Raw genomic sequence first — 27,461 nt, 5'->3', positions numbered from 1 at the left:
TTTTCGCAAGAGGATATGGCTATCTGATTGTTATGTGAAAATTTTGAGAGAACGTGAAAATTTTTACTTTTTAAAACAAAAAATAAAAGCCCTAGTATATATGTAAGATTTCCGAATATGAAAAAATACATAAATGTTTTGTTTTAACAAAGCGTAATATATGTATAATATAAGATATATGTACATATAAATATGTATATATAAATATGTATATATAAATATGTATATATAAATATGTATATATATATATGTATAAATAAGTATATATAAATATATACACAACTTTTACTTTTAAATATATATTTTTAAATATTTTAATTTTAATGTAATATTTATCTTGTTGAATATTTTCCTCCTTATATTTTTAAATATATAAAATAAAATAAAAATAAAAATAAAAATAAAAATTAAAATTAAAAAATGTGATTATCTTTTAGCTGTTTTAATTTTATATTAAATTTCTTTTAAAAAATAAAACTTAAAAAAAAAAAAAAAAATATTTTAAGTAAATTTAAATTTGTTTTTTATTTTAATTTCAATGGGGCCAAAATGGGGAAGTTCATTTATCCTATGCACGGTCACAGGATTAACGACAAAATATACATGTGTTTATGGTACATATATATATATATATATATATATATGTATACGTAAATATGTGATATATATAATATTTATTTTTTTTTTTATTCTAAACAAGCTAAGGGAAATTGTAAAAAATTCTTAATTTTTTAATTTTTTTTTTAATTATCTTTTTATTCCCCTTTGCGTTTTACAGAAGTTTTTTTTCTTTTTTGTGTAATAAATTATATATTACCAAAAAATAATAAAATAAAAATATACTTATGTTGGTATGTTCACATAATGATTGCAGGTACAATGAAAAATGAAGTCACGATTTAGTGAAAATACTATTTTATATTACATATAATAATATACACATTTTTAAAAATGCATACAGAAAAAAAAAGAAAAAGGAAAAAAGAAAAAAGAAAAAAGAAAAGAAGAAAAAAGCAAAAAGCATAAAGGAAAAAAATTAAAATTTGATTACTATTAACATATTGATTAACATAAGCAGTAATATTGTAATAATGTAATAATAAAAATCCTTGACAAAATGTCCAAAAGAAATGCGGGAACTTTAAAATTGATATAAATAATACATATTCAAAAAAAAAAAAATGGTTTTCTGAATTTTACATTTATATACAAAACATTTTTTTTGGCACATATATATTCTGTGTGCAACATATTTTAGGAGGTTACACATACATGTATAATTTATATATATATATATATAAACATATATTTATGCGTACGTACCTTATTTTTTAGTAAAAGAAAACATAATAACACATATTTATTGAAATTAAAGTAAACAGTTTGAAAAAAATTTTATTTTAAAAAGCTAAAAAGATAGTACACTAATTTGATGCTAAGATACTAATAAAAAGTTAGGGTTTCAAAATAGCAATTAAAAAATATACAATTAGTGTATACATACATACATACATACATATGTATGTATATACTTATATATATATATATATATATATATATATATATATAGTACTGGTGTAGAAATTAACGGAAAAAAAAAAATAAGGTAACGTGGCATATAATGGAAAAATGTAAATAACTCAACAGCGTCTGACGGAACGATCGCCCCTTTCTTGAAGTTCTCCCTTCTTAATGAGTATAGCCAGTGCTCTAAAAAATTTAAAGAAAAAATAGAAATAATTATACATAAGCACATGCATATATGTAAATAGCTCGTTGTAATACTGTTTAAAATACTAACGAAATGATATATAAATGAATGCATAAAACAAAACATAAAAGTAAAAGATAAATATATTGCTTTATTGCTTTATTGCTTAATTGTTTAATTGCCCAACTGCTTAATTTAAGTCAAAGTAATTAACACGTTTTACATAAATTTGTGAATAAAATGGAATAGGGTAATAAAGGTACGACAAAAATTAAATTTAAGGCTGAACAAAATGAACCGTACGTAGAAAGCTTTATTCCTCACTGTTTACAAATACGTATAGGCACGTGTGTGTATATATATTCTACATAGATACATGGACATGCATATATTTATATATGCATATTAGGTACATAAATATATATATGTTGTCACTTTTTATAATGCTATTGATCAGGACTCATGTGCCCTTATGTTTTTAATTTATTTTATTTACTTCGATAAGGCCGATCGATCAAAACCTCTTAATTGAAGCTCCCTAAATAAATTTACCCTTGATGCTCTTTGTCCCCTTCCAAGTCTACCCAATATAGCATCTTCTGCTTGCTGATGAAAAAAAATATAAAATAATATAATAAAATAAACAAATACGTAAAAAAGTAAACAAGAAATGTATACAAATAAATAACGTAGCAAACATAGCAGTTATTATAAGCATTTATTATTTAAATATGTGAAAGTGCAAAAAAAAAGAATAAGGCATCTTTAATAATTTTTCTTCTTTTCTTTAAACCTTAACAGCTTTCTGTTCTAAAGGGGACATGGTTTCAAATATCAAACATTGCTTTGCTGTTTCAGCAGTTGAAGCTGAAAACAAGTCAATAGACATTTGTACATGCTTTTCAGTGGCAAACTGAGATAACTCCATTTTAGCAAAACTAAAAAAAGGGAAAACGTGTTTGGAAGTTTGAATTAAAGCACTTGTCATTAGGGGCACATGAAGTTGTTCGCATTTATTCGAAATCAGTCATGAGTAAAATATCGTAACGTGCATGCGTACATACATGCACATACATACACACATACATACACACATATATACACATACATACACACATATATACACATACATACACACATATATACACATACACAGGCACATAAATGGAAGCATATGTTCGAATGTATGCATTTATGTACGTATGCGCGTACTCATGTACGCACGAACCTTTCCGCCAGTCGAATTAACGACTCGAGTTGCCGTAGGGTGATAGGTATTTTCTTGGTAACCGATCGTCTATCGCCCCTATACTCAGCCCTTGTTTGAACGTAAAAATTTCTTAAAGAATCTCGTGCCTCTTTTGAAAGTAAAGGGGCAATTTCTTTTTTGGCATATTGTATGTATCTGGTAAGTTTTGATAGAGGTATTTCCCCTTCTTGTGATTTATGTTTTGATGCATGTAAAGCAACGATATGATTACATAGTAATGTGTCTTTTTCAATATCTTGTTTATTTCTTAATAAAAATATAATATCAAATCTAGAGAGGATGGTTGTTTTAAAATCATGTTGATCTGTAGTATCCTGCGAATCATCATATGAACCAAAAGATGGATTAGCAGCAGCAATGACTGAACATCTTGTATTTAACATAGTGGTAATACCAGCTTTTGATATAGAAATAGTTTGCTGTTCCATAGCCTCATGAATAGCTACAACATCATCATCTCTCATTTTATCAAATTCATCAATACATACAACCCCTCCATCAGCTAGGACCATAGCACCTCCTTCTAAGGAAAAAACTCCTTGGCTATCTCTCATAACAGCTGCTGTTAATCCTGCTGCACTACTACCTTTACCAGATGTATAAACCGAAACAGGCGCACATCTATTTACAAATTTTAATATTTGTGACTTAGCAACAGATGGATCACCTAACATTAACATGTTAATATCTCCTCTAATTTTTGTCTCTTCACCAATTCTTTTTCTTGTACCTCCAAATAGTAAACATGCACAAGCTTTTTTAACTTCATCCATTCCATATAACTCAGGTGCAACAGATTTAAATATTTTTTCATGTATATCATGTTCAGCAGCTAATAATGTCAATTCATTTCTTTCTTCAACGTCAAAATTTAGATCATTACCAGTCATATCATCATATTTTTGAAATCCTAAAACATGTAAATAAGAAAAGTTCGTTCCATCAGCTCTAGTAGGTTTAGGGTTAGGGTTATATGAAGTTAGTACTCCATGTACAAAAACTCGATCACCAGGAATCATCTTTTCACATAAATATCTAGTAGCATTTAATTGTAAATGTCTAGGCATATCTCCTGTAGGAACAGCTTCGGGTAACTCTTGCATCTTCAATGATTGTATATCAACAAAAGTGCATTCATTCGGTAAAATCACATATGGTTCTAAAACACCATTACATCCTAACTGATTATCCATAGGATTTGATACACCCATTGATGATTTCATGGTAGATGAATATCTACAATATGGAGGTAACTGAGGTTTATCTTTCCATAGTGGTACATCAATAGACATTTTATGATCACAGTACCTACACTGTAATGTAATTTTTCTCATTTTATGCTGAGGTTTACTAGCTTGAACAATAATACCAGGAACGACTACAAATCTTTCTTGTGTTGCTGCTAATAATCCTCGTATAGGTGTAGGTCTTATAAATGTGTTGAGTAAATTAATTTGAATATAATTCAAATGTTCATCTTCTTCATTTAATATATTAGCCGTTTCGCATACTTCATAACATACTCTTTCAACTGTTGGCAAATAAGTTAATGGTCTTTCTGATAATGCTCTAGCTAATATAGCAGAATAATTTTCATGTTTTTTCATCTTTCTTTCTGATATTGGTGTTGCACTTATTTCATTATTTTCAAATACTGTTTGTTGTTTATATATGTCATCTAATTTTAAGTCCAATGTAAAATTATTGTTCTTTACATTTTCAAATAATGCCCTTTTTAAATTACCTTCTTTTAACGTGTTTGAAGAATATCTTGATAAAAAATCTTGAAAATAATTATACACTTCATTCAGACTTGGTAAATTATCTTCTATCCTTATATTATTCTCCGGTCTATTATTTGGATTTCTAGCTGCATTGAAAAATGCCTGTCCCTCTTGAATTCCTAACATCCTTCCACTATTGTTGTACAAGAAAAATGGGCTCTACGCGTGTACACCGGGCGCTCGGATTACAAATTAATTCGAAAAAAGGTTAATATAAAAATGGAAATATATGCATCAAGATATGGTGCGCTATATTTACACACAGAAAATATATAATGTATAATAAATATGCGCAGTGCGATAGGGTGTAATAATTAAAAAGAAATAAATCCCCTGGTGCGCTATCTTCGTGAATTTCTAATGTGAATGCCTAAATTGCAGTTTTTATATCAAGTTAAATAAACCTTAAACCCTAAAAAGTCTTCATCACCCCTGATCAATCATATATCTTCTGTAATCCAAAGTTTTCTTAGTTCATTTAATTTATATCGTAATGAAATTTGTCACAATATATGTACTTGGGCAATGCATATATTTTATACATAACTTTATTCGGGGGTACTTTCGTAAATTAAATATTTGTATTATGATATGTTCCCTTTTTTTTTTTTTTTTTTCTTTTCTTGAAAATACATAAAAAATATGCAATTTTTTTTTTTTTTCGCTTTTACTATATAAAAATGATCAGATAGCTTAATATATTGGCATAATCAAACTATGTAATTTTTAAGGATAAAAATGTTTAAGCTGAAAAATGTACAAGCCTCTGGAGTGTATATTTTCCCGAAAAAAAATTGAAAATAAGATTTATGTATATTATATATAAAAGGTAAATAATAAATTTTGTTTACATGGTTTAGCATTTACTTAGCTGTATTAGTAACTCTCAATTTTGAAAATTTTCTCAACTTTTTATTGTTTTTTACAAGAACTAAAAAAAGAAAAAAAAAAAAAAATTTCAACTGCTACATAATCTTACTTCACTTTATGCATTTTACATGGAACATTAAGTTTACCATTGTTTACTTACGGTGTATTTCTTTGGTAGCACTATTTATTTTCAAAAAAAAAAAATTTTACTTTATTCTACTTTTACCGACTTTGCCTATTCCCGACAAAAATAAAAGCGATTTGTAAATGTGTAAGTTTGCGTTTAAAAAGGACAAACAAGAATAATTAAATAAAACTGAACTATGTTAAAGTGAAGTGAATTGAATTAAACTCAATTAAATTCAGCTAAATTTATCTAAACTAAATTAAATCAAATAAAAATATTGTTATATTTCATATATTCTTCGTACGATACCTTTACTTTTCATTATCGTGCATATACCAAGTTTAAAGATAAACATTGACTTCGAATATTAACTCTATTTAAAACCAAGACAAATAAAAAAAAAAAAATAAATAAAAATAAACTATAAAAATTAAGATATCATTAATAATAATAATAAAACAGTAGTCATAAGGATCTTTTCCCTACTTCTTTAAACATAGACATTAGAGGGGAAAAAAAAAAAAAAAAATCCCTTCAAATTTAGGACACGCAGCAAACAATTATAATATTCCTTTTATTAAGAAATGAAAAGTATATAACTTCGTAACGTACATTTGTAAGTGTGTGTACGCATAGTCATTTATTTTTTATTTTTTATTTTTTTTTCCAATAGTTTAATTTTCCTCTTGTGCGTTTACATCTATTTACTTTGTCTCTTAAAAGTTCATCAATTTTAAGATCTTAAGCGAATTCTTTGTGTGCACATATGCGTGTATGTATAAATATATATATGTATGTTTTTTTTATTTTTGGGTAACGCTCCAAAAAAATAAACAAATATACAAAGGTACTAAGGCAGAGGATCTTAAAAAGTAGGGTATATAGGCACTATCTTGTGTCCATTACATGTGTGTATAATTCCTTGTTTATATATACGTACATATTATGTATATATGTACTCGAATTCATGTGTATATTTAAGCCCTCAACATAACATCAATAAGTAAATGGCGCTCATTTGGAATAGTAACTATGTGTATGAATAAATGCGTGTATTCGCATATATACCGGAAAAAATTAGATAAAAAAATAACTGGTATATTCAAATACACTTGATAATAATTTGTAATATTCGCGCATATATAGACATATGTATATACATGTTTGCTCATATATATATACATAAGTACATACATGAACAAATTAATAAAAATGTTGCACGCGAATATTAAAAAGGATTATATTTAAAATTTTGAATAGGATAATGTGTAATTTAAAAAAAAAAAGGAAAAACATATTACAAAAAAAAAAAAAAATATAAATTAAATTTAATTGAATTGAATTAAATAAAAAAAAATTGAATAAATACCATAAAATATCAATTAAAATATTGGTGAAACCAATGTAACTGCTTTTCTTTATTATGTAAAAAGAAATGCAAGTACAAAAAATGCCAGTACAATAATGAATTCCCAAAAAATACGTAAAATACATTATATATATATAATGTACAAAAAAGGAGAAAAAAAAATTAAACGTACGAACTATAAAAATATCAATGAAACCTTTTAGACAGTTCCATCTGTAGTAAGTCTAATCTCTTTCTAATTCTTCGAGTTCTTGACAAAAAGAATTTCACCTTATAAATGTAAACTCTTCTCTTCCAGTAATTCTGTATGATCTCATTTTGGTTATAGCATCCCCTCTGATAAGAATAGTGAAGGGGGGCAATAAAAAAAATAAATAAAATAAAATAAAATAAAATAATAAATAAAATAATAGAATAAAATAATAGAATAAAATAATAAAATAAAATAATAGAATAAAATAATAAAATAAAACAATAAAATAAAACAATAAAATAAAATAATAAAATAAAATAATAAAATAAAATAACAAAATAATAAAATAATAAAATAATAAAATAATAAAAAATTAAAAAATACAAAATTAAAGGGGGAAGTTATATGGAAGACACCAAATAAAAAGCACCCTTTCCATTTACAGCAAAATAAACAAAATGCAAACTACATGTAGAGGGTAAGCTATATATACAAAAAGGTTAGCATATATCTTTTCTACATCCATACAAATATTGTTTTCATGGCCATATGCACACAAAATATGTTATATTGTATTATACTATATTATATAACATTATACTATATTGTTTTATTTTTGGTTTTGGCAAATTACCTTATAAACGTGGGATACGTTTGTGCTAACACACTCTGGACAAAACCACAGACTACCTAGCTTATTTTCACTTTCATCCGTGTTTGAAGATAAGCAGTAGGAATGCCATCCATTAGCACAATTTAAAAAATCGCATATAATTAATTCTCCTCCATTCATACATTTATAACATAATGCATCATGTTTATAAAATATTAAGTAATATACATAATCACATAATAATTGAATAATTATATTATAATCAATACAATTATGATATAAATCATAATTTATTACTTTCATAATATATTGTAAGAGATAACAAAAAAAAAAAACAAAATCTGTAGAATTTAATTTTATTTTATTATAATTATTTATATTTCTGATATTTTCTTCTATAAATCTTTTTGTTATTAATATATGATTTAATACATATTTTAAATAACCATTTAACTGACATATTCGTCTGTTATGAATATACAGATTTTTTTTTTTTTTTTATCTATATCTAGCTGTTTGTGCACACTTTCTTTTTGATTTATTTCTATACTGTTTACACATTCTTCATTTCGTTTAGTAGTTTTTACGTTATTTATTATGTCATGTTCATAATTTTTACAAGAATATTCATCATTTTTGCATTCACTGTTCAGGCAACTAGTATTAACTTTATTATTACTAATTATAACATCCTTCTCAACAAAACCTCCATTAATGCTGTTCTTCTCTATGTTATCATTTGCTACACTATCGTTTATGTTACTCCGTTTGACATAATGAGTTTCATCGGAACAAAACTGAATATTTCCTTTCATATTGGTACCATGATTCGTGCCATCGACTTCCTTAATTATTGAGCTAATTCTTGCCTGTTCATAAAAAATACCGTCACATGTTGCATCTACTACATTTTTTTCCTTCTTTTCATCGCTAATTATATCATCATTTATTTTTTCTTCATGACAAAATAAAATATCTCTATATTTACAATTACTAAAATTGAAATAATGCAGAAGTTCATCCTTCACCTCTTGAACTTTTGAAAACAATTCTTTTTGTATAAAAAATTGGAAACGATAATATTTATTTAAAACTGCTGACAACGACCGACACATCAAAAACTTTGATTTTATAAAAATAGGAGTAATAACAGCATCTTCTTTTTTTCTTAACAAATTTAACTCTATATTATTATAATTGCGAAAAACAATATCGTTAAATTTTACCATATATTTATCAATGTATACGTCTAAATTGTTGTAATATTTATTAAGAAATATACTTTCTTTAACATTTACATCTTTGCGTGGATAGCCTTTAAGACTACTGGTGATGTTTCCTCCCACATGCGAACTACACGTTGCATGTGCAGCGAGAACAGTGTTCGAAGCTATATAACTCGTCATATTTGTCCTTTCATTACTCTCCATTGGACTGTTTGAGTCTTTTAAATTTTCACTTGTTCCAGGGTTATCATATATTAATATATCTCTTCTTTCATTCATGTGGGAATCTTCAGCACCTTCATATTGTATATCTCCCACTGGGAAATCATCCTTGCTATTAGGCTTATTGCACATGTCAATCGGATGGTTTCTACTTAGGGATTCCGGTATGCTACTCGATATGCCACTATTTTTTTTGTCGTTCCCATCAAGGTTAGAATCTGAGTAACTGCTCTTATGATTATCTGTGCCGCTGTATGTACATTTTTGCTGATAATTAATTAACGGTTCATTTTTTCGTGCTTCATCCTTATAACTGTGATATATATTGTTCAAAGACTCCTTTTTTTCAAGTACTTCTGTTTCATTCTTCATTATCTGTTCCTTCTGTTTCCTTTTCTTTCTCTCCTTGTCTTCTTTCCGATTTTTACAAACATCTTGACCCTTTAAATTATTGAAGAACTGAAGAATTTTTCCTAAGGAATAGGACAAAAATTCATATTCTTCCTTAACAACTGATGATGGAATATTAGATATACATCCCTCTTCATCATCAGACGAACTTTCATAATCTGTTAACGCCTCATCACTTCCATCGGTGATATAAAAACCTATAAGAGAATTGTTTATCCTAGGTAAAGGGATATTGGTAAAGGGGCATGTATTATCAGGAAAAAAAAAGACATCTGTGTTATAATATTTAGTATCATAACTCCTTAACTTCAATCCTATATGAGCAATATCTTCAGCTGCACGAATACCCGTATCATATGCCCCATCAACACATTGGAAGTAGCTCTTTGATAAATATTCCCCACAAAAAACAACCTTCGGATTATCAATAGGATGAGGAGATCTTAAATAAATTAAATCATTATCATTACAATTAACATATGGATATGCATAAGAACCACAAGAAAAATGATCATCTTGCCATTTAGTAATAATATAATCAACTAATATAGGTAACCGTTTCCCACTTCTTTCAAACATTTTATTTAATGTATATAAACATTCATTAACAATGAAATATTCTTTTTTAATATATCCATATGTACATGACCAAGGTGGAAAACAATGAACTAAAACACAACCAACTTTTCCATATGCATGAAGATTAAGAAATTGAAATTTTTGATCTATACAATTTAATTGTAAACTATCAAAAGGCCATATAAAATTAAAAGGATAAAATCGTAAAATAATTTTATTATGATTTCCCATTTTATAATTATTAAGTGCTTTAACTTTTAGTGGATGTAATTTGGGCTGAAATTCGAGTTGTGTTTTTCGATGCATATTTTTCTTTTTCTCATCATTATTTCTTAAACAACCTAAAGGTACAGCAACTATCACATATTTCGCATATATATTTACATTCAAATAATTGAAGTTACTTAAGTCTGATGTACCATGAAAATTATTGTTTATATTTTTTGACGTGTCATAGCTTTTACATTTAACAAGAACACTATAGTCCTCTTTGTTATAGCACTCTTTATAGCTGCTTTTTAAAAGTTTTGATGCATCCTCATAGGGAATATGTGAACTTTGTGTATCCTTCATATCGTTTATGACAACACCCATTGGAGGGATATTTCTTCCATTAAGGCTACTTTCCCCCATATCTTTGCCTGTTAGTTCTTTCCCTTTAGAACAGTTTTTATCATAGTTATCACTTTCGTAAGAAGCATTATTGCAATCGCGTTCCTTTACATAATTGCTAAAGCTACCTACAACATATGATTCCATATTAGTTTTGTTATTAGAATGTTTGTTTGTATTATTACCATTATTTGGATATCTCTTTTCTTGACAAGTTTGCTCATTTTTTGTATTACTATGGGAAAAAAATTCCTCTTTTCCTTTTTTTTTCCCCTCATCTTTTACATGAACAAGCTCAGCTACTGTGTTAATAAAAATTTTATTCTGTATATCTTTTGATAGGTAGTCAATTATCCATTTCCAGCCATCAAGGACAATTTGGTCGGCACTACTATCATCTTTAAATGATCTAATATGAGGAGTTTGTTCATTTTTTTTAATTTTATCATAATATTTTATATTTTTAGATATATAATTATTACTACCATAATTTGGACATATATCAATATCCATGTAGCTGGAAAATGGAAGTCTTGACATAGCTATGGATGTTTCTCTTAAATCACTACCATAACCATATCTTGATTGTAATGTAACCATTAACATTTTCCATTCTTCCATGGAAAAATTTTTTCGATTTATATTCATTTCGTTAAATATTTCTTCTGTACATTCCATTAATAAATCCCACAAACTTCTTCTTTTATTCATATCATCATACAAAACGGTTTTAGTTATGTTCTTCTTTTTTCCTGACTCACACACATTTCCTGCTTGTACAATCTTATAATACTCTTCCCCATAATTATAATAATTATCATAAATTATCAGATCCTTATCATAATTCAATATGTCCAAATCAATAGTAGATACCTTCTTTTTCATATTTCCATTCTTTGATCCAGCTATGTAATATTTGGAATTTTTTTTTTTTTTTTCTGACATGTTCATATTTTTTTCACATCCCACTTTCATTTCGGGTAAATCGTATGTTTGGGCGTCCAAATTTGCGACGAACTCTTTTTCGTTTCCCCCCTCCGCCTCACAAGCATTGGTATTGCTCTCACTAGCATCACTACCATTGGCATTACTATCATTGGCATTACTACCATTGGCATTACTACCATTGCCACTACTACCATTGGCATTACTACCATTGGCATTACTACCATTGGCATTACTACCATTGCCACTACTACCATTGGCATTGATGCTATTATTTTTTTTGGTATGTTCATTACTATTACCGTTACTACCACTATTGTTGCTATTATCATTTTTGTCCTTATTACATCCCAAATTAAGAATCTTACTTGACTCGTTCAGGTGTTTTGGGTCATTTGAAGGAAACAAAATGTACGACTCACTCGGGAGTTTCGGCTCATTCGCAGGGGATAAAAAGCACGACTCACTCGGCTCGTGCTCCGTGTTGGTCTCCTTTTCATACCTTCCATCGCTAGTACTATTTTCACAATTTTCTTTAAGCTCATCTAATTTATTTTTAACCTCATTTATGTCTATTTTATTATGATTACATGTTTTCAGACGAGTTTTATCATGATCAACTTTTTCATAAAAAATATTCTTTTTTTTTTTTTTTTTTTTTCTTCGTTTATTCCTTTTTCCTCTTTACTGTTTTGTAAGGATAGAATTTTTTGATCAACCTCCGTAGTATTATCACTATAGCTTGCTTTATTATCATCATTTGCATTTTCTATTTCTTTTCGACAATTATCATATATGCTCTCATTGATGAATAGAAATATTCTTATTTTTCTAGCAGCTCTTACTCTAATTTTATCACACAATAAGTTAATTCTATAAATTTTAAAGCTTTTAATTTTTTTTCCATTTTCGTTATTATACCAATATGCATAAAAGGTGGACTCCCAGTTATCTTTTCCGCATACTAATGAAATTTTTGGTTTTAATTTCTGAGCAAGTTGAGTTAATGATTTGTCATATTCTCTTCTTCTTCTTGTATCTTTATTAACTGACAAAATTTTAAATTTCTTATTTTCATTTTTAAAAGTGCAATTAATAGTAGTCTTTGGAGCTGAACTAAGTAAAGTATCATCACTTAAGTTGTTATACAAATATATATTTTCATCTATACTTTTTAAAAAATTGAAAATATCTTTTTTCTTTTCTTTATAATAATTTTTATAAAGATAACAAATATTATCCACATTGTTTCTTATCATAAATAGCATACTTTTTTTTAATTTTTTTTTCCTCCTATTCTTTTCATTCTTTGTGTGGACGTAATCATATTCACTGTACAGTCCTCCTTCATCATTTTTGAAATGATGTAAAGAGAATGTACTATCCTTGGTATAACAATGTATTTTACTGTGTAGGTTAGTACTACAGCGTTTAAACATATTATCATTGTTAATGTAATCATGAAAGCATGGATTATTTGACTCACTAAATAATTTTATGTATTCTTCCTTGAATAATTTGATATTATTCAATAACTTGCCTTCCATTATGTTCATATCAAATTGGTCAAGATGGTTATCATTATTGATTTCATTACTTGTTGCATCATAATTTTTGTGCTTCTTCTTCTTTTTCTTCTTCGCCCCTGTGGATGCGCCTGTTCTTGCTGCTGCTTCCACTGCTACTACTTTATTTTTTGGCTTATTTTTTCTTACACCTTTTTTCTCCTTAACATTCACTTTTAGTTCGGATGCTAACATATCCTCATCTTCAGTATAATATTCTTTTTCTAACTCTTCAAATATATTGTCATCCCTCTCTTTCTTTACTTCCTCTTTCAGCAAATCTGCATTATCACAGCAGTGTAAATAATTAGCTCCTAAATCAACAACAGTTTCGGGTAAAGTTTTGTTATTTATAATTCTTTGAGGTAATATGGTTGAGAAGGCTCTACCACCTATTCTATCTCTACCCTCAATAACTAAAAAATTTGCATTACATTTATTTAAATAATAGGAAGCAGCAAGCCCAGATATACCTGCACCTATAATTAGAACATCCACATATAAATTTTCCTCATTTTCCAAAATTTTATACGCATCAATTCCTTTTCTTATAAGATCTACTGGTTTCACCTGACCAAATAATGATATTTTTTTTTTTTCCTTCCTTTTTTTCTTATCTTTCTCGTAATTTTCATGTTTACCTAATATAATACTCTCCGCTACCTCTTCCTCCATTACATTGTTAGGTATGTGTATAATGCCTCCACTTCTCCTTTCCCTAAACCCCGAATCCATCCACTTTGGACCCCTTGAGGAACTACCCCTTCCTATGCTATCCCTTTCAGTATTAACCCTACCAATTTTGGTCTCTCCCATCTCAACCCCTCCAATGATGTCGTTTCCTTTTTTTCTTCTTTTCGATAAATCCCCTGCTGTATATAAGGAACAGCTATAATAATTTTTCCTCTTTATTTCATAACATCTATTTATTTTGGATATATTTGCTTGTCCAACTACTGCATTGTTCGTATCACTGCAAGTTTCATTATCTTGAATATTTTGTTCTTTCGTTGTAATTGATACATCCTCTGCTTGATCACATATTTGATCTATTTTTGTATTTTTTCCTCTTCCCTTCATTACTCTGTTATTATCCTTAACTTGATAAAATATACTTGTGATACCTTCATTTTTTAGATTGTTTTGATCATCACCTAATATTCTATTAATCTGTATATCCCCTTTTTCATCTTCTCCTCCTAATGTGTCTTCGGATCCCTTACCCTCTTCTTGTACATGCAAATTTTCGCGTATAGTGTAATTACCATCAGCTGATAAGTTATCGTTATCTATACTTCTTACATTTTTTACGTTTTTTTCATTCTTTCTCATGTTCAGTAGAACAATTTCTTTCTTTTTTCTTAATATTTTCTTGTTAGCGGAATAACTAAACGAATCGCTTATTATCATCTCCCTTTGTTTTTCTTTTACCTTCCTACTATTATTTTTTAATATTTCCTTTGAAATATTATGGTCTTCTATTTTAATTTTTTTATATTCATATTTCAACTCCTTAATAATTTTTCGTTCTTCTCTTACATTTTTTAACATTTGTTCTTTCAATTTTTTTTCTTCTTCTTTTAGTTTGGTTTCCTCTTCTTTTAATTTTTTTTTTTCTTCGGTCAGTTTTTTCTTTTGTTCTTTTAGTCTTTCCTTTTCCTCTTTCAACATTTTTAAAACCTCTTCTTTCTGTCTCTTTTTCTTTTCCTTTTCCTTCTGCTTTTCCTCTCTTTCCTTCTGTTTTTCTTCCCTCTTCTTCTGCTTTTCCTCTCTTTCTTTCTGTTTTTCTTCCCTCTTCTTCTGCTTTTCCTCTCTTTCTTTCTGTTTTTCTTCCCTCTTCTTCTGCTTTTCTTGCCTCTCTTTCCGTCTCTCTTGCCTTTCTTTCTTCTTTTCTTCTTTTTCCTTTTGTCTTTCTTGCCTCTCTTTCTTCTTCTCTTCTTTTTCCTTCTTCTTCTCCTCCCTTTCCTTATTCTTCTCTTCCTTTACCTTCCGTTTTTCTTCTCTTTCTCTAATTTTATTTTCCTCTAATAATTTTTTTTTAAATTCCTTTTCATTAGTAAATATATCCATTCTTTTAAAAATTCTTTCTTCTTTGCTCCTTTTTGTTTTTTCACTTGCCATTCTTAGTAACTCTTCTTTTTCAAATATTGTTCTTTGCATGCTCTTTCGATCTACTTTTTCCTCAAGTTTTTTATTCCTTTGCATCATTTCTATTTCTCCCTCTGTTGTTAATATCTCATATGGACTATCTCCTTTTCTCAATGTGTTTGCTCTGATCTGCACAAACTTTTCGTTAATTACGCTCTTCTCGGTGCTTTCCCTTCGTTCACACGGCACATAACCATCGCCGTTATGTTGATTGTTCAGATTGTTCGCGCTATTTGATTTATGTTTAGGTCCGTTTTCACTATTTTCCTGCGAAGAATATTTGTTTAACTTGCTTTCACTCATATCCAGGAGTTTATGCTCCTCCTCGTGGATTCCCAAACTGCTATAACATACTCTGAGAGATGTATCATTTTGAAAAATTTTTCTTTTTCGAATAATAGTTACCCTCTCATCGTTCTTTGTTTCTTTGCAGACCTTATCTTTACAAACATGCTTCCTTTTTTTTTCATATGCTTTTTCAATATTTAGATTTAAACTGAATGTCCTACTGCTTTGATTATGTGTTGTACCATAATTCATTATCTCATCATTCCTTCTGTCGTTATATGAAGCTTGTTCTTCAGGTGAACTTGCTTTGTTAATCTGACAGAACTTTTTTTCTCTATCTATTTGGTGCGTTTCATCTACATTTATACATGGCTGATCGTTTATTTGGTAATTGTTATCTATGAAACCATATCTATACTCATTTACTCTGGTAGGCAGTTTTTCGGTAAGATCTTCCTTGTTCGTACTGTTAACTCTAATGAGGAAGTCATTTGTAAAAGGGAAAAAATTTCGAAGTACAATATATTTATATAAATCGTAGTTTGTTTTAAAATCATTATTGATGAAATGTTCATCTATTTGCTTATTGCTGTTGAAGAATTTATAAATTTTATCCTTTATATATATAGATTTCATTAGTGCTTCTGACATTTCATATTTCTTGGCTAGTAGTAAGATAATATTTTCTCCCTTTTTTTTTTCAAAATAAATTTCGTTTTTTAGATATGGAACTATCATATCAATATTATCCAAAAATTTTAATGATATGTATAATTTGTCATTGTATAACTCTAGGTCTAAATTATATTTTATTAACTGTTCATAAAATATTTCAATAACATCATGTTTGTCGATACAGGACTTGTCGATGCAAGAATTGTCGATGCAAGAATTGTCTTTTTTTACAAACTTTTCCTTTTCTCTTTGTAGTAGTAATAGACCATTTTTTTCATTTCTGTTCAAATAGGAATATATTATTTCGTATTTACCTATATTGTTCAAATAACTATAGTCATCTTGAGTGGGTTTTCTTATTATATTAACGTTTTTACATACACCCAAGTTTTTATTTGTATCAATACTTCCAACACTATCAATTTTTTGAATGTTTTCAATATGATCATTATTATTTATGTGTTTGTTACTATTTATACTGGGTTCTGATTGAAGTGATCCCATAATTTAAGTAAATTACTTTTGGGAAAGAAAGGGATATAAACAAGTCAGAGGAACTATAGTCATAAAAGAGATTAGTAAAACACGTGTAAAACAAAGGTAATATGCGAGCAAATATGGATGTAAATATGGTGTGATAATACATTGAGATGAGGCAAAAATAGAGATGCGATTAAACAATCTATTATCTTAATAATATGATATCTATTTAGGTAGGAACATGGAGAAATTGCTTCTTATAAAAACAAAAAAGCTACCTTTTTGTTATATATCTAATGAAAGATAAACTCTTACAAAAAAAAAAAAAAAAAAGGTAAAATAAAATAAACTATCACATTTTGTACAAACACACCAGAAACATATCAGAAACGCATCATAAACAAAGAAGAATTTCAGATCATTAAAACCTTTTGTCAGATGCTATACAATTTTACAACAATTACAATTGAGCGTTACCCGCTTCTCGCGCATGTAAAAAAAAGAGAAGGAAGGAAAGGAAAAATAGGCGAAATATGAAAAATAAATAAGAGAAAGAGTTGAACAGGAATAATAATTTGAATGGGAATAATTACATGAACAGGAATAATTACATGCACAGGAAAAATAGTATGAATGAGAATAATAACATGAATAGGAATGTTAGTATGAATGGGAATGCTAGTATGAATGGGAATGCTAGTATGAATGGGAATAATAACTCAAATAGAAACATTAATATGAATAAGAATAATATGAATACGAAAACGAAAGGACGCAATATGTACAAAAGGTATTTCCTTAAGAACAATGTCCATAATATTACTATATCTATAGTATTCACATTACGATTAGATAAACATTTGTGCATACATGTATATATTTATATATGTATATATATAGAAGTTTGTAACTAAAAACGCTCCAAAAAAAGGAGGAAACTCTTGAACAAAATATAGGAGAATAAAAAAAAAAAAGGTAAAAAATTGAAAAATTTTTAATTTGAAAAGTTAAAATATTGAAAAATTGAAAAGTTAAACAATTAAACAATTAAACAATTAAACAATTAAACAATTAAAAAATTAAACAATTAAAAAATTAAAAAATTAAAAAATTAAAAAATTAAAAAATTGAAAAATTGAAAAATTGAAAAATTAAAAAACTGAAAAATCGAAAAATTGAAAAATTGAAAAATTAAAAAATTAAAAAATTGAAAAATTGAAAAATTGAAAAATCAAAATATTGAAAAATTAAAAAAATTATTAATAAAAAATGAAAAACAAGATAATTTGCTATTTTTCTTAAAAAAGCATAGAATTCAATGCTTTAAGAAATATTAAAACCCGTAAGCACAAAAATAAAGAAACATTCTAATTTAAAAAAAAAAAAAAAAATGGTCTTAACTTGTGAAGAATTGTAAGGAATTATAAAAACTTGTAAAGAACTGAAAAAAATTGTAAAATATTGAAAAATATGGTAAATATTTATAAAAAATTGTAAAGAATTTTAAAAAATTCTAAAAAATACGAATACATTTATATTAGGCTCGCTCATACACCTTGATAAAACAAAATACTGAAGTGAGGCTCTAATGTATTTGTATACGTGTGAATTTGCTCAGAGATTTGTAAGAATTCTATACGTGGACATATGCACATAGGCGTGTAAAAATTGTATAAGTGTGCATTGACACATTCCTTTGTAAGAATTGTGTATATATGCATGAGTATACGAATGCATTACTGTATACATGTTTTCGCAAAATTAAAAAAAAGGAATGGGCTCAAACTTGTGCAAATATTTTTGAAATGATATGTGAAAATATATGTGGATATATATGTGAACATATATGCTTACATATTTATGATTATTTAAGTATAAAATAGAAATATACACATGATACTAATATAATAATTTATGACTCAGAGTATACGACAAAAAAGAAACATGAAAGCGCAGAGAAAGGAGGAAAAAAGTTTTACGCACACGTTATATATAAGCAAATATCTATTACATCTGCATACATACATACATACATGCATAAATCATATATATATATATATATATGGATATATGGATATATATGTATGGTGCATGCCTTAGTAAAATGAATTTACGCAAAAGCATACATCAGCGAGAAGCTTCAAAAGGAGAGTTAAGAACCTAGTGACGTTTATTTACTACTTATAACACTAACATAATTTTTTTTTATTTTTTTTTATTTTACAAAATTAACATTTTCTGTCCTTTCTGTGCCGTACGCAAGCACATTGTTTAAGTATAATTTTTACTTTTCACATTTTACATTTCACATTTTATATTTTACATTTTACATTTTACTCTTTTCCTTTTACCTTCATTTTTTAATCTTTTCCCTTTGAGAGATGTTGAAAAGGATTTCTGTTGCCATATGTATGTGTAAGAAAATCAGGATGATATATGTTTTCCCGACGTATGCTCCTTTATTTGCTTCTATGAAAATCTGACGAAGGTTTTAAACAATATAGAGAAAAAATGCTAATGAAACATCCCAAGTTGCAGAGCATATTACTTCCAAAATTGGGAATGAACAAGGCGTGTAAATTTATAACCAAAGGACTAAGGGGTGGTAGTCGCATAAATAAGAACAGTGATAATAATGTAGTGGATATAAGGAAAAGAAAGATAAATGAGAAATTAGAAGAAGTAAAAGTGTCAAATGAGACATCCTGTAATGCACTATTTGATGAATGTTTTGAGGAGTTATATAGGATGAAAAAAGAAGTAGATAAAGATAGTGTAGAATATGACAATTCACCAGTTATAGAAGAATTAAATAGAGAAGAAATAAGAATAACAAAAAATATATTTGAAAGAATAAATAAAAAAAAAAAACATGTATCAAATTTAAGTTATAAAGATATTTATATAGATCCATATTGGAATCCATTTAAAGAAGTAAATGATTTAAGAAGAGAAATTACTTATGAGTTTAACGAATACTCAAAACTAGCAAGTATAGTTGAGATAAAAAAACAAAGAAGAGCAATTAAAAAGTCATTAAAAGAACAATATAAACTACATAACATATATTCTGATGAATATATCAAGTATTTTAATATACATAAAGAAGAAAATATTACATGTAATGATAAAAATGAAAAGTACTGGAATCCCTCATTTAGTAAAAGAAAACTATTGAATATTAAGAGTCCATTTATATGGAGGCATACACATCTACTACATAATTTTATTAGTGAAAATGGTTTAATATTACCACGTAAAATTAATATGACAACAAGAAAACAACAAATTCAAATTTTTAAATCGATATGTATAGCTAGAAGAATGGCTCTATATCCATATGATAGAAAACCTGATAAAGATGATTTAATTCCTTTAATTGATCCTATGCAATTACTTGTTGATGAATTATTACACAGGTACATGCAGTTTAACGATTTAAGAGCTCAGGCAATTCTTAAAGTTATGATTAATAAATACCCCTCCTTGAACTATTACAAGTACTTCTCCTATGAGTCCAAAAAAAATGCAGACCGATCAAACCAGACAGTAGCCCACGCCCCAGACAGTGCTTCCGATACATCTCCCACTAATGACGTAAGCGATTTTACCATCGATTCGGACAAAACGTTTTCCAAAATGTTATTGAGATATAAAAAAAATTATTACGAAAACTCCTTCAGCTACTGAAGGGTAAAAGGAATGAAAATTAAAGCAAACACCACAACTGCATAATATTGCATATACCCCTAATACCAGTTTTTAAAAATGCTGGATATATACTTTCCTCCCGTTCTTAGGAGTAGTATCATACGCTTTATGAAATTATTTTCAAAAATATGAATTATTGTTGTCCTTTTTGACAATTTCTCATTTTTGACATTATTTGATATTTTTTGTCCATCTCGACATTTCCCCTCCCCTCCCCTCCACATATTTAATCCTTATGTGCTCACTTTGTTTGTAATGCAACATGTGTTGCTTCTTCCTTGGGTTCCTTTTGCTTAAATCCGCTTACAAATTTGAAGCAAAATTTATTTTGACCAGAAAAAAAAAAAAAAAATTTCTGCACAAAAATGAATATTTTTTACCTTTTTTTTTTTTTTTTTAAATTAAAGCAATCTCTGTATATTCGTGTTCATCTCCTCAGTTAGTTGTGTTTTATACCATCTGAACGTATAACAGTGTAATATAGAAATGCTGTAATTCTATACATATACGGGGAAAATCATTATAATAACCCTTAATTACACTGAAGCTATCTTTATTTTGTACTTTAAGAGGGAGACGATGATGTGTTATTCAAGATATCTGTGAGACGTTAGGATTCCGTTCCATAAAGTGCCTTATGTGTGTATCGATCTATCTACGCATGTACTTCACCTAATTGTTTCACTTTTAATTATTGTAAGTTAATAAAAGAAGGAAGAAAAAAGAGAGGTACACTTATATACATACGTACGTACAGAGATATTTGTATAAATATATGTAAACGCGTACGCCCACATATATCTACATCTATTTACGTATATATATATATATATATATATTTATACCTATACATGTAGATTCGATGACGCATAAAGGAATATGCTTTTTAATAAGAAAAAATTACGCTAATAGTATGAATACACATGCATGTACATATATATATATATATATATATATATATATATATATATGTATAATGTGTTTACCTTAGGACTATATAAAAAAAGGAAAAAGATATAAGTAGCGTATTGGAGCATACTTCATTAAGTATAAGATTATGTACTTAAGTTTGTCGGTTTTAATGTATGTTAGTTGGTTTTTGAGCACGTATGCCTATGCACAAGAATCATCGGACATACACAATTAATACCAATATATGGTATTTAATTAATATTTGCACTTATAAAAACCTTTTTATTCTTACTATTATATGTATTTATATATATATATATCAAAGTGTACTTAAGTGTTTACACTTGCATATGCGTATATATAGGCATGCATATTATATATACGTGCATTATAATAGGATTTCTATTTTTTGGAAATTTTTTTTTAATTTAAATAAATATATATACATATATACTTATACATATATACACATATAGATATGCATATATACATATACGTATGTACAATATGCGTTATTTTATTTGTAAACAAATAAAATGACATACAATCATTTTTTAAAAAAAGGAATAAATAAAACTACAAATTGTACTACTTATCATCTATTTTTCTAAAAGGATTATAATAAAGGTGCGGGATGAAAATTGTAAGCTAAACTACGTGCAGTTGTGTTATCGAATATTTATATAATATAGTCTTACAATAAAAAGTTAAATTACACCACGTATATGTATATATGTATATATAAATATATATTTATATGTGTGTATATATATATATATATATAAAAAAAAAAAAAAAAAAAAAAAAAAAAAAGGTACATATATATGGATATATATGTATATATGCATGTAGGTAACTATGTGTTGGTATGATTATGTCTGTGTTTATGATATGTGTCTATACATATGTATATATATTTATGTATCTTCCCAGTGGGGTGAAGCATAATTAATACTTGGAATAATCATATTATGTTAAACATTTTACAACATTTTTTTTTTTTTTTTTCTTTTTTCCCTTTTTATTTCTCTATCCATATGTATGTATCTGTATATATTTACCTTTTCTCACCATCTCTTTATCTCTTCATCTCTTTTATTAATATTTATTTATTTATTTTTTTTTTATTTTTTTTTTTTTTATTATTTTTTTTTTTTTTTTTTTTTTTTTTTTTTTTTTTTTTTTTTTTTTTTTATTTTATTTATTTTTTTTTTATTATTTTATTTATTTTTTTTTTTTTTCAATGCTCATCTCTTGTTTCTCTTTAACTCGTGCGCTGGTAACTGCCTTACGTTGACATTTCCTCGTCCATCTTCTTCCCGTTCTGTGACAGTTCGTTCAACAGTGCCATTGGGCAAAGTTTTAACAGTTTCAATTCGTGTAACCCTTTTTCCGTTAACAATGGAAGTTGTTTTTGAAGTGGAGGTTTTCACAACTCGGTTTTTGAACTTCCCTCCATTTGATGTTGATGTTTCGACGGATGTAAAACAAGATCCCCCATCCATAAAGTCTAAAAAAAAAGAGAGAAAAAGGAGTGAAAAAAAGGACAAATATAAACCTAAATATTTGCGAAATGAACATTAAAAATGTACGCATACATTATTTTTATTTTTTTGTTTTTAAATTCGCGCAAATAATAGGCACTATACAATATTGAGAATTCTTTTAAGCGACTTTACGCTCCTATATGTTAATTAAAAATTTTACTGTCAAAAGAAGGCGATCCAAAGGATATGTTAAAGGATGAACCAAAAAAATTATCAAAAGGGTCATTCGATCTACCTGCTCTTCCTCTTCTTTTATCGACAAAAGATGAACCCATTACATCACTGAAAAAGGAGTCATTACCGAACGGAGTGGAGTCTCCAAAAAACATTTCAAATATTCTTTGAGCATCGTTAAAACCAAAATTTTTATGAAAATTAGAAAATTCGTCGTTATCCCCTGCCATGTAGTTTTCATCCGTTCCGTACACTAAAAATAAGGTAAGGACAAAAAGAAATGAAAAAATTGACGAAGAATTGACGAAGAATTGACGAAGAATTAACGAAGAATTGAAGAAAAATTGAATGAAAAAATTAATACAACATGGGCGAGGAACGTCGTCAATTAGAAAATATGTACACACATACACATATATATATATATATCACTATAGTATTTCTTTCTTTTTCTTTTTTTTTTTTTCTTTCTTAAATAATTATTTCATTACAGTCATATTTTCTTCTTCTTTTCGGGTCAGACAACACTTCATACGCTTCGGAAATTTGCTTAAATCTTTCAGTAGCTTCTGCTTTATTATTAGGGTTTTTATCTGAAAAAGAAAAAAAAAAAAAAAAAAAAGGGGGACAAAAAAAAGGCATGAACAGAGGCAAGGAAATGGAAAACAAAAAAGGGGAACTTTTTCATACAACCATTTAGTGGCATATAATAAATGAGCGTTTATTTCAATTCCCATTTCTAAAACGGCATACATATACATATACGTACATACACGCATCCGTATATAATATCTGTTTACGGGCTACACTTCGTATAAAACAAAAAATTATGCAATGACAAAGCCGCTACACACTCCAGCTTCATATAAACTTGTCATACATGCATGTACATTTGAATAAACTCTGAATAACACATAACACAGCTACAAACATATGCAATTACACTGTTACATAGAAATAGGATAAAAAAAATAAAAAAATTTGTATGCATATCGTGCCCAAAAATGCTGGTCAAAGTTATGGATGGTATAAAAATATCATTAACACAAAAAAATAAAGGAAAAAAAAATGAAAAAAAAAAAAAAATATATAAAAATAAAATAAAGAAATAAAGAAATAAAGAAATAACGAAATAAAGAAATAACAATGGCACGTAAAAACATATATCCACTTGATATTGTTCATATTTTAATTTCGAAATGTATTATTTTCTTCTTGTTACACTTAACATATCGTCATACAATTAACTTCTTTTTGTAAAAAGGTATGTTTACCTGGATGCCATTTCATGGCCAATGTTCTATATGACTTTTTGATTACACTTATATCAGCATCTTGTGGAACTCCTAAAACTTCATAATAATTTACTCTTTTTGACATTTTTATATATATATAATGCATATATATATATATATATACATATCTTGAAATTTTCTTTTTTCCCCTTTATATTTATATATATATATTATATATATATATATATATATATATATATATATATTTATATATATATATATAGAAACAATTAACAAAAATATATGTATGTTAATTATTTTATTTATTTTTTTTTTTTTTTTGTTCCCTTTTTTGTCAATGAGTATGTAAATATATATATAAAAATTAAAATAATTTCTAAGTTTTATCAGAAAAATATTTTTATAGTCAATTGCTCAATGCATTACTCATTAGCAAACCGGTGAAATAATTTTAGCTACGTTAAAAAAAAAAAAAAAAAAAAAAAAAAGAATAAACATTTTATTAGTATATACTAAAACGTACAATCCCATGTATGCATATGTCAACGATGATATGCGAGTAGCACATACGTAAAAATATGAAAATATAAATACATACATGATACATGTATAAATATTATACATATATAAGCCGTTTCAACTTAATTTTATCTCTTTTTTTACATCTCACATATATACAGTATTAAATAAATATTTGTTCATATGTATATATTTATATATATGAATAAATATATATAAAATATATATATAATTTATTCTATTCGTTAGTGTACGACAAAATTATATCCTGACATCCAATGTGTTGCTATTACGCATGCATATATATATGCATACATATATATAGTACTTCGTATGTTAGTACAAAAAAAAAAAAGAAAAAAATGAAAAACCAAGGAAAAGCAAAGAGAGGGAACGAAAAAGGAACGCAAAAAGAAAGGAAAAAATATAATTCAAAATTGTAGATTCATTGGAAAGAATAACAGTAATGCAATGTGCTATTCATTCATTTCATGATATTTTGAAAATCGTTGAAAAGAAAATTTCTCTATTTTATTAGCATTAGCGATTGCGAAAATAGAATTTATAAAAGTAAAAATTCTTTTACTATATTCGTTGCCTCATTTAATTTTTATTTTATTTCTCCTGTTTTTTTTTTTTTTTTTTTTTTTTTTTTTTGGCTCACCTATTTCTTTCATGTACTTGTTCGAATAGTGGGAAAACAAAAAAAAAGAAAAAAAAATAGTAAAAATAAAATAAAATTGAGAAATGAAATAAAAATAAAGCAATAGAGTAAAATAAAGTAAAATATAGTAAAACTAGGAATAATGTAAAACGTAAATTTCTCAAAAGTTGAGGCGTAATAAAACCAAATTTTTATAATGATAATTTTACACATATATTCCTAGCATAATTAACTTCCTGTTTTACGCAAATGTTTTACGCAAATGTTTTACGCAAATGTTTTACGCAAATGTTTTACGTAAATGTTTTACACAAATATATGTACGCCCTTGTGTTATTACGTAAAAGAGGTCTAATGATGGAATAGCATTTATCCACTTGTTTTACTTCGACATATGTATATTTTAATGTGTTTTCTGTATTTCTTTCTTTACATAGATGGGTTTATTTAAGAGTACGTATAACCCTATTGATTTTTTAATAAAGGACAAAAAAAAAAAATGGAAGTATTAAGGACAGTAAAGGGGGAGAACTCCAGCGGCAAGGTGACAGAATAACACAACCACTTTGTACCGGCAAATTGGAAAAAAAAAAAAAAAAATAAAAATAAAGAGGCCCATGAATTTTGTTTTATGCAAATGCTTAACTCGTCTATTTAATGAAATTTAAGTGAACTACTTAATTTTCCTTTTTACCATAAATAATTATACATGATTGAAAAAATTAGTTAAAACGTTACTTTCATGGATATGTTAATTTTTTAAATTGCGGCTTTTTTTTTTTTCCTCCACCCTTTTTTTTTTTAAATGCAATTAATCGTTTTAAAGTGCATGTTACGGCAAATAAAAAAAGGGGGGAGATGTTACTCTTTCCTTGTATATGATGGCATAAGCAAATGTGCTTACATATACATGTAATTGTATACATTTATGTTTGTATGTACGTAAGTTAGTATGTACGTATGTTTGTATGTACGTAAGTTAGTATGTACGTAAGTTAGTATGTACGTAAGTTCGTATGTACATAAGTTAGTATGTACGTAAGTTCGTATGTACGTATGTTTGTATGTACGTATGTTTGTATGTACTTACATTTGATGAGATTGTATTAATTGTACAATTTTAAGAAAGTATTTTCTGTAAAAGCATTAACGAACGTAATGTAACATGTAATATGCTTCCCACTCAATATTAAAAAGGAAAAGGGAAAGAGGAAAAAATAATAATTTTATGTATACATATTACATATTCCTCTTACTGCATAGCATTATGGATTTATATATATACGCATAGGGTGTAAACGAAAATGTCTAAATGGCGATTTGCTTTCTAGTTCTCCAATATTCTCATTGGAAGAAACGATATTTTTTTTTATACCTCTTTGCTTCCTTATATATATTTATATATATGTATGCATGTATGTATGCATGTATGTATGTATGTTTGTACATGTTAACGATGCATTTTTACTGATTAAATATGAAGATTGCCACTAAATAAAAGCAATTGTAAACAGAAAAAAAAATATATAAATCAAATAAAATAAAAATAAAATTAAATTAAATAAAAATAAAATAAAAATGAAATAAAAT

General features: G+C 27.0%; 4 protein-coding genes and 1 pseudogene across 5 annotated transcripts; 2 read left to right on the top strand and 3 right to left on the bottom strand.

Moving 5' to 3' along the window:
- Positions 1-1,640: 1,640 nt before the first annotated feature.
- MKS88_004854 (DNA replication licensing factor MCM5) lies at positions 1,641-4,891 on the bottom strand (the record flags this gene model as incomplete). Its single annotated transcript, XM_067218064.1, has 4 exons — positions 1,641-1,710; positions 2,208-2,317; positions 2,505-2,649; positions 2,940-4,891. The coding sequence occupies 4 exons, from the start codon at positions 4,889-4,891 to the stop codon at positions 1,641-1,643; spliced, it is 2,277 nt and encodes a 758-aa protein (XP_067071234.1).
- A 2,426-nt stretch (positions 4,892-7,317) lies between these two features.
- On the bottom strand, positions 7,318-17,112 carry MKS88_004853 (annotated as a pseudogene). The gene is made up of 4 exons: positions 12,621-17,112; positions 8,419-12,504; positions 7,959-8,332; positions 7,321-7,467 (listed from the first exon to the last, which is right to left on the bottom strand). Coding segments are annotated over exons 1-4 (9,099 nt in total).
- A 569-nt stretch (positions 17,113-17,681) lies between these two features.
- MKS88_004852 (uncharacterized protein) lies at positions 17,682-18,002 on the top strand (the record flags this gene model as incomplete). The annotated part of the gene is made up of 1 exon (XM_067218062.1): positions 17,682-18,002. One exon carries the CDS (start codon positions 17,682-17,684, stop codon positions 18,000-18,002), a length of 321 nt encoding a protein of 106 aa, XP_067071233.1.
- Positions 18,003-19,605: 1,603 nt separating this feature from the next.
- On the top strand, positions 19,606-20,778 carry MKS88_004851 (ribosomal protein S18; the record flags this gene model as incomplete). The annotated part of the gene is made up of 1 exon (XM_067218061.1): positions 19,606-20,778. The coding sequence occupies one exon, from the start codon at positions 19,606-19,608 to the stop codon at positions 20,776-20,778; it is 1,173 nt and encodes a 390-aa protein (XP_067071232.1).
- Positions 20,779-22,958: 2,180 nt separating this feature from the next.
- Positions 22,959-24,812, bottom strand: MKS88_004850 (uncharacterized protein; the record flags this gene model as incomplete). Its single annotated transcript, XM_067218060.1, has 4 exons — positions 22,959-23,221; positions 23,419-23,685; positions 23,924-24,025; positions 24,707-24,812. The coding sequence occupies 4 exons, from the start codon at positions 24,810-24,812 to the stop codon at positions 22,959-22,961; spliced, it is 738 nt and encodes a 245-aa protein (XP_067071231.1).
- Between the last annotated feature and the right edge of the window lie 2,649 nt (positions 24,813-27,461).

The sequence above is a fragment of the Plasmodium brasilianum genome, chromosome 13 (assembly GCF_023973825.1).
Source record: "Plasmodium brasilianum strain Bolivian I chromosome 13, whole genome shotgun sequence".
Classification (NCBI taxonomy): Eukaryota; Apicomplexa; class Aconoidasida; order Haemosporida; family Plasmodiidae; genus Plasmodium; species Plasmodium brasilianum.
The sequence above is the reverse complement of the archived record's forward strand: the minus strand, read 5'-3'. Positions and strand labels throughout refer to the sequence as shown.